General features: G+C 41.9%; 1 protein-coding gene across 11 annotated transcripts in view; it reads left to right on the forward strand.

Moving 5' to 3' along the window:
* Positions 1 to 8628, forward strand: part of LOC115123646 (guanine nucleotide exchange factor VAV2) — a 266031-nt gene extending 257403 nt beyond the window's left edge. For 4 of the 11 annotated variants that reach the window (XM_029653021.2, XM_065017500.1, XM_065017497.1 and 1 more), the window contains 12 exons: positions 176 to 264; positions 451 to 464; positions 665 to 686; positions 990 to 1117; positions 1258 to 1329; positions 1415 to 1479; positions 3217 to 3333; positions 3831 to 3918; positions 4016 to 4157; positions 5019 to 5108; positions 6088 to 6242; positions 6557 to 8628. In XM_029653021.2, coding sequence (XP_029508881.1) covers positions 176 to 264; positions 451 to 464; positions 665 to 686; positions 990 to 1117; positions 1258 to 1329; positions 1415 to 1479; positions 3217 to 3333; positions 3831 to 3918; positions 4016 to 4157; positions 5019 to 5108; positions 6088 to 6242; positions 6557 to 6604 — 1030 coding nt within the window. In that variant the 3' untranslated portion in view covers positions 6605 to 8628. The remainder of the gene's footprint in view (positions 1 to 175; positions 265 to 450; positions 465 to 664; positions 687 to 989; positions 1118 to 1257; positions 1330 to 1414; positions 1480 to 3216; positions 3334 to 3830; positions 3919 to 4015; positions 4158 to 5018; positions 5109 to 6087; positions 6243 to 6556) is intronic. The other 7 variants (XM_065017499.1, XM_065017501.1, XM_065017498.1 and 4 more) reach the window with 6 other exon arrangements.
* Positions 8629 to 8880: the final 252 nt, after the last annotated feature.

Consider the following 8880-nt stretch of genomic DNA (forward strand, 5'->3'; position numbering starts at 1 on the left):
CTGTGTATCTCACTCTCTCTCTCTCTCTCTCTGTATCTCACTCTCTCTATCTCTCTATTTGTGTATCTCACTCTGTCTATCTCTCTATCTGTGTATCTCTCTCTCTCTCTCTCTCTGTGTGTATCTCACTCTCTCTCTCTCTGTATCTCTCACTCTCTATCTCTCTCTCTGCCAGGGGGATATTCTACCAGGGGTATTACTGTTCCCATTGTGGGACTGGAGCGCACAAAGAGTGTCTAGAGTGCATCACCATCTGTAAAATAAGTAGGTTTCTCCACCCTCTACTTAACACTTATTCATTACAGTGGTACTACAGAGATATAAGAGGAACTTAAAGTGAAGTGTTACTGACCAGTTTCCCTAGATACAGACAGTTCTATGGGACATGCATAACTAGTGAGTTGTACCATTTAGGTGACCATCTGCTCTTTCTCTCTCACATTTTTTCAGATCCACTCGACACAGTGAGTGTTTCACCCTCCCTTAGACATTCACATGTATCACCTTTTGAAGAATGAAATCTATTGTTTGAATTAATTACCATTTTGTTGCTGTATTGGTAACTGATTGATTCATCTGTTTGGTTGTGTAGAACATGAATACTATTAGCTCTTAGAGCTCCCTAATCTTGACACTGTTGCTGTGTTTATCCTTCCCCTTTCAGGAACCTGGACTACCACCATCGGGTAGGAATGCATATAGCACAGTGTAATTAATGTTAGTCAGTCAGGAGTGCTACAATGTACAGTAGACGTTGATAAAGATTGCTCTCAAGCTGTCAAACTAACTTGAAGTTGGCTGGAATGTGGAGTAGAGCTACAGCTCTCTGCTGCTATCTAGTGGAAGACTACAATGCAAGAGCTGACTGAGTATACTAACACAAGTGATGGAAGTGTTGAAATGTTATATGGAGAATTCGGTGCAGTCTCAATAGCCCAAGTGAAGAGTGTTCAGCTTATCTAACTGTATGCATTTTATCCTGGCTCCAGGTCCCAAAATGGTGGCAGTGAGGAACTATCACGGGACGCCTGTTCCTCCAGGGAAGCCTCCACTCTCCTTCCAGACAGGCGACTTCATCGAGCTGCTGAAGGGGGAACCTGACACCACCTGGTGGGAGGTAAAATCACTCCCTGGCCCCTATAAATACTGACTATAGGTTACACATACACATTCTGATGAGCATGCCCAATGTGCTCCTACATCCAGCCATAGCAACACAGTTGTTGTATATCGACACCTAGTGTCTCTCTCTCCCAGGGAAAGCTTATCCAAACCCAGAAGAGTGGCTTCTTTCCTAACAACTGTGTAAAGCCTTGTTTGGACCCCAAGGTAAAGGACCCCTCACATACACATTCACTCACTCATGACTCTATTTATGAAATCTCTAATGCTGATTTTGTGGTTGTCACCACAGCCTTTGTTCCAGTCCTTCCCCAGCCGGCAGTCCTCAAGGGAAACAGACTACTATGCATACCCATGGTACGACCCTTCACAGACATTTCAAAAGTTGTGATATTCAGTCTAGTTTGCAAGTACCTCTCTCCTCATTTCTCTGTAGTAAATACATTGTATTACTGTGGTATTACTCTGTTAGGACAGTGTATTACTACATTAGGACAGCGTATTACTACGTTAGGACAGTGTATTACTACATTAGGACAGCGTATTACTACGTTAGGACAGTGTATTACTACATTAGGACAGCGTATTACTCTGTTAGGACAGTGTATTACTACATTAGGACAGCGTATTACTACGTTAGGACAGTGTATTAATATGTTAGGACAGCGTATTACTCTGTTAGGACAGTGTATTACTACATTAGGACAGCGTATTACTACGTTAGGACAGTGTATTACTACATTAGGACAGCGTATTACTACGTTAGGACAGTGTATTACTACATTAGGACAGCGTATTACTACGTTAGGACAGTGTATTAATATGTTAGGACAGCGTATTACTACGTTAGGACAGTGTATTAATATGTTAGGACAGCGTATTACTCTGTTAGGACAGTGTATTACTACATTAGGACAGCATATTACTACGTTAGGACAGTGTATTACTACATTAGGACAGCGTATTACTATGTTAGGACAGTATATTACTACATTAGGACAGCGTATTACTACGTTAGGACAGTGTATTACTACATTAGGACAGCGTATTACTACGTTAGGACAGTGTATTAATATGTTAGGACAGCGTATTACTCTGTTAGGACAGTGTATTACTACATTAGGACAGCGTATTACTACGTTAGGACAGTGTATTACTACATTAGGACAGCGTATTACTACGTTAGGACAGTATATTACTACATTAGGACAGCGTATTACTACGTTAGGACAGTGTATTACTACATTAGGACAGCGTATTACTACGTTAGGACAGTGTATTAATATGTTAGGACAGTGTATTACTACATTAGGACAGCGTATTACTACGTTAGGACAGTGTATTACTATGTTAGGACAGTGTATTACTATGTTAGGACAGCGTATTACTATGTTAGGACAGTGTATTACTACATTAGGACAGCGTATTACTACGTTAGGACAGTGTATTAATATGTTAGGACAGCGTATTACTATGTTAGGACAGCGTATTACTATGTTAGGACAGCGTATTACTATGTTAGGACAGTGTATTACTATGTTAGGACAGCGTATGACTATGTTAGGACAGTGTATTACTATGTTAGGACAGCATATGACTATGTTAGGACAGCGTATTACTATGTTAGGACAGCGTATTACTATGTTAGGACAGCGTATTACTATGTTAGGACAGTGTATTACTATGTTAGGACAGCGTATTACTATGTTAGGACAGTGTATTACTATGTTAGGACAGCGTATTACTATGTTAGGACAGTGTATTACTATGTTAGGACAGTGTATTACTATGTTAGGACAGTGTATTACTATGTTAGGACAGTGTATTACTACGTTAGGACAGCGTATTACTATGTTAGGACAGTGTATTACTACATTAGGACAGTGTATTACTATGTTAGGACAGTGTATTACTATGTTAGGACAGTGTATTACTACATTAGGACAGCGTATTACTACGTTAGGACAGCGTATTACTATGTTAGGACAGCGTATTACTATGTTAGGACAGCGTATTACTATGTTAGGACAGTGTATTACTACGTATTTTCTAAAGTCCATCAGTGACCTGTGTTCCCCCTCAACGTCCCGTCAGGTTTGCTGGCAACATGGAGCGGACACAGGCTGACAACCTGTTGAAGTCCCACAGCAGTGGGACATACCTGATCAGAGAGAGGACTGCTGAGGCAGAGAGGTTCGCCATCAGCATCAAGTTAGTGTTTACCCTGATTTACCCTAACAAAGAAAAATCACAGAAGACTTATCTTTCTCAGTAACACTAACAAACCCCCCATTCCTTCACGTATTTCATAGTGAAAGCCACATTCATATCGAAATGGATATTTGTTGTGTACACTACCAGGAAGTTGTCATACAGTTTGTGATGCCATTGGAGTGAGTTAGACCATGCCCTGTGGACATGTGCAATTGTGTATGTCTCCACATGCATCTGAGTGACTGGCTGCAACTGCAGAGAGGAGAGGGGAAATTACAATTTATTTTGTAGAGATTTTTATTAAGTAAACTATATTAGGCTTACACACAGTAATAATGAAAAGCTCCACACATGACATATTTCAAACCCAGAACTCCTACCGGGAGCTGCAAGACCCACTGTAGTCCTGTTCCCGTGTCCACCTCTAATGCCCACGCTGTCAGCTCCCACCTCTGAATCTTCCGCGGTCACTGCAGTACTTTTGTCTCCAATAGGTTCAATGATGAAGTAAAGCACATTAAAGTCATTGAGAAAGACAGCTGGATCCACATCACTGAGGCTAAGAAGTTTGAGAGTCTACTGGTAAGAGAGCTTTCATCAATCAGTCACATAATGTCACATACTATTTGTAATGCTTATATGGTCAATGAATGTCTTTCTCTTGTGCTCTGTCTGGCAGGAGTTGGTGGAGTACTATCAGTCTCATTCGCTGAAGGAGAGTTTCAAGCTGCTAGACACGACATTACGATATCCCTACAAATCTAGAGAACGGGGGCCGGCTTCGCGGGCCAGCACTCGCTCTCCAGGTGAGCCAATCCCTGGTGAGACTCCCTCCTCTCTCTTCCTCTTCTGTCTGCCAATACCACAGATGCACACATAGGAGACATCCCTATTCAGTCAATCCATGCCTTCATCCAGAGTCTTCACTGCACAGAGTTAACTGAGAGGGGCAGGCTGCTGGTTTGTTTCTCCACCCGCCTCTCTCCTCCCAGAACAGGAAACACCCAGCCAGGCCAGTCACCCTGCAAGGCTCAGTCCCTCCCAGAGTCACCACCTCCCCTGACCCATGCAGCCAGCCAGAGGGAGGAAGGCTGGGACTCCTGGCAGCTGTCTCAGGCCCTGGGCTGGCTGACTGGCTGGCTGGGTGTCAGGCCAGCTGAATGGGCTTTGCTGAACACCCTCAATCATTAGATGTATAATAAATGATTCTGCCCTGCTCTCTGCTCTGGCCAGACTCCCACACTGATCTGCCTTTGTTTGCTCCCTCTCCAGCCAGGCCCAATTGGCACCAACAACACATTTTTCTCCATCCATTTTTCTGGTCAGCGTGTGGAAATGGATGGAGACAATGGGCTTGGTGATCTGTGTGTGTGGGTTGGAGGGGTTGGAAGGGGTGGAGTCTAGGGGAGAGAACAAGGGGATACAGCGCCTCTGGCGGATTGGACATTTGTCATGGTTGGTTTTTCAGTGTGTGAGGCATGGGTATAGAATGGGAGTAGTGTTTTTTTCTCTTGATTTAGGCTTGTTTTTCCATGGGGGACAAAGCCCTATGTATGTGTTGGCCACCTTGATCTCTGGCCAGCCATTACATGCTCCCTAATGAGTTTTCTCTTTTCTTTTATTTCTTCTCTCTTTCTTTCTTTTCTCCTCTTCCCCTTTCCCTCTTTCACTGACTGTCTCAGCAGCCATTGGTGCTTCCTACAACTTCTCCTTCCTCAGTCCTCAGGGTCTCAACTTCTCCTCCTCTCAGAGCTCAGCCCCCTTCTGGTCAGGTACTCTCTCCTCCTTCTCTTCAAGTCTTCTTCTTCTTTTTCCTCTGAACACTAGCAAGCAAGCCACCTTTCCTCTCCTCTCACATCCCTTTTCCTCCCATATTCTTTCGTAGCTGTCAAAGGTTCTCCTCACGGTTGTCATGTGTCATCACTGTAAAATCATGAGGTTTTCACCCATTACATTGATAGGAGCATATATTGAGTGTGCGACTTTCTTTCTTAGTTTGTTTGTGTCGTTGATGTGCCATCATTGAAAAGGCATTGAATTAACAGCAGAGAACATTGCAGAGGCCCAACTTACTGTACGTACAGAGACTGGGGAACCTGTAGTTTTATTACATGAACAGACTCCTCCTTTGTTGCAGGTCTATGGGAGGGGGTAATATAATGTATAGATAATGTATTTAACAGAGATCCTAATGATTATTGTGTATATTGATATTATCAACAGAGCAGATAAAAAGAGATGAAGACAAGTTTGTGTCTCTTTGCTGGAATATTTTGCCTTAGTTGTCATGGTGATGCCTTGAGGGCGTACAGGAGTGTGTGACTTTCTTTCTTTCTTTTATTGTGTCACCGATGTGACATCATTAGGTAGAGCATTGCATTAACTCATTTATTTAGAATATAACACTTAAGTAACTGGGTCAAGGGGTAAAGAACCCATCTTAAGTTTGAAGTTTTAATGTCACGTGCACAAGTACAGTGAAATGCCTTTCTTGCCAGCTCCAAACCCAACGATGCAGTAATCAATATCAATGTAGCACGAAAAATATCACAAGGTAGAACAAAAACACACAATAAATAAAATAAAAAATTATGAAAAAATCCTCATGCCCAATCCGCTCCTCCAACCCTAATCTCCACTACTGTCTGTAAATGTTCTGCACTGTAGGATCTGTAAGTTACCTCTGTGGAACACCAATGTGTCTGCTCTCTCTGCACTGTTATCCCACGGACTCTGATGTCATTGTTGCAGTTTTCACACCGAGGGTGGTCAGCACAGCGGTGGCCAGGTACAATTTTGCAGCACGGGACATGAGGGAGCTGTCACTCAGAGAAGGAGACATTGTCAAGATCTACAGCAAGATCGGAGGAGACCAGGGCTGGTGGAAGGGAGAGGCCAATGGCAGGGTGAGTGAGAACCAATATTAGCAGGGGCTTAAGATTTGGTATTCATGTTATTACAATGTTGTTAGAATAATAATTGCTGTGTGGTTACACAGGTAGGAGAGCAATGTAATGTAAAGTTTAACCTCAAAGTGAAGTCTGCAATGTTAACACCTAATTCATCATTTGCCCCTCTGAAATCTAGAAGCCTTTCTTTAGGCTACAGTATTAGATAATTTTCTTTATTTATATTTGTACTATTTACCCTTTTCTTCTCCACAATTTCGTGATTTTTGACAGGTTTCTGTTCTCAATGCTGTGTGTGTCTGACATTTTAGATTGGCTGGTTTCCTTCAACATATGTTGACGAAGAAGGAGTTCAGTGAGGTTCTGATGTCACCACGGCTCCTGTCCAATCACATCACACCTCGCTCCACAGTCCTCAGAAAGGACTAGTTGGTTTCCAGGGAAACACCATGAGGAATACTTTTTGCTGGATACTGATTTTGCAGTGAACAACGTTTCTATTCCGGTTTTCTTCCTACGCATCGGCTTTGCTTATGTTGTTTTTTTTGTAAGATCTTGTCCTGTTTGATCTCTGTGAGGAAAAACTGGATTCCAGTCTGTCTGCCTCTGGTTGTTCTGAGGGGGCTGACATGAACTGAGAAACATTGCAGAGAGAGGCCCAACATACTCTACGTACAGAGACTGGGGAACCTATAGTTTTATTACATGAACAGACTCCTCCTTTGTTGCAGGTCTATGGGAGGGGGTAATATAATGTATAGATTATTTATTTAACAGAGATCCTAACGATTAATGTGTGAAATGGATATTAGCAACACAGCAGAGAAAAAGAGATTAAGAAAAATACAGATTTGTGTCTCTTTGCTGAAGATTTTGCCTTAGTTGTCATGGCGATGCCTTGAGGGCGTAAAAGAGAGGTGGAAGGAGAAACGCCAGGATTAGTTTGTCTTGCACACACACACACACTCACTTGCCCTGACCACTATAACATTATGGTGCCTTTTGAAGTGTGGTTAATACTCACAGGATTCGTCAGTTATGGTCCATGGACCACCGCCAGCTTACAGTCGAGCTCTACCCGTCCAACCTCTACTGCAGAGTGCACTATGGATGGAGAAGAAGAAGGAAGGGGGAGGTGCAACATTTGGGACACAACTCCAGTCCTTAACCCTCTGTTCATTCATTCAACCCCCTTTTCATCTGAAGACAGACAGACAGTGCCCTCAGAAGCATTGCACTGGAGTTGGGGAACTGTTCCTGACGCAGCCAAAAAAGAACAGTGACTCACCGTGGGGTGTAATGGCAGGTAGAATGGGTGTACAGATAGAAGGTTCACATCAGTCTCAGCACTTTAAGTCTATGGGTACTCCTCGAAATCAACAGGGGTCAAAAAAGGGACATTTAAGTCAGTCTAACACTCACCTAATGCACTGAATATCTATCTTGGTGTTCAACATTTTTGTTGGTTTTATTTTGTTTTATTTAGTAAAAGACCAAAATTTACTTGCTAAAAACTGGACCAACCGTAATTATTTTAAAGCCAAATGCAACTTATTTTTTTTATTAATTTCCGCATGAATTTCAACCTAGAGATTTTTTATTATCAATTTGGTTGTACCTTGCCTTATTTACAGATGGACACATGGTCCTGGGATTTTAGGAAGTTTAAAATGATGAAAATTCTCTGAATTCTCTTTTTGGTGCTGTGGTGTCTGGTGAGGTAATATGGCAGCTCCATGAATTACTCAGAATCAAAGAGTCAACATCATTATGATGATCTACCTGAAAATAATATGTCACAATATAAATATATTGAATGCAGTCATACACTTTCTAGCTCCAAGGGGAAACAGCGCACCAGATTTAATCTAGCCTACAGTGCAGAAAGCCACACTGGATCATTGACTGACCACATCCATGTAATCAGCTATTGAAGATAAAGATGGCTGCCATATTCTCTGGTTTCCTATCCCATCCCAGGTCAGTTGTCAACCCCAAGTACCCACAATAATCGACTGAGCAGGTGATTCAAACAGTGACATTGGCTGAAAAACTAAGACTGATGTGGTGGAAGAGGAAAGAGTACTGTAGGTTTCTGATCGTATGTGACTATGTTGTGTGTATTCCCACTACTCCCAAACATAACTCCTGACACCTAGGATAGGAAGGGTTGATTTTGGGGGAGTACATGTTGGCTAAGGGGGGGGACTACTTAGTCGCTGTTTGTGTAGTGGAGAAAACTCATTGCATGTGGTTATAGATATTTCAACTCCTATCAGTACATCCTCAAAAAATAACTTAATAGTGTACATTTTTCTTTGAATGGTTGAGTATTTCCAAAATGTGGTCTATTATGAAATAAATATTTCTCTTTTTGCCTACATTTGATGTTACTGTTTCTATTTATGGAATTGTTTTATGAGTTACTTAATCTTTTATTTATATATTTTTTCAAACAAAGCCTTACAAAGCCCTGTAAAATACCCAATATTTTCGAATGTAAGGTGAACAAGATGGTGGCGACAAACATGGTCGCCCTGTTTCTAGCTCGTAGACAACTTTGCAGTATTTTTCTTGATGTTGTCGTTGTTGTTATTTCGTACATTATTTGCTCAGAACGTTATTACCTACAGCC

This window comes from Oncorhynchus nerka, linkage group LG4 (assembly GCF_034236695.1).
Source record: "Oncorhynchus nerka isolate Pitt River linkage group LG4, Oner_Uvic_2.0, whole genome shotgun sequence".
Taxonomy (NCBI): Eukaryota; Metazoa; Chordata; class Actinopteri; order Salmoniformes; family Salmonidae; genus Oncorhynchus; species Oncorhynchus nerka.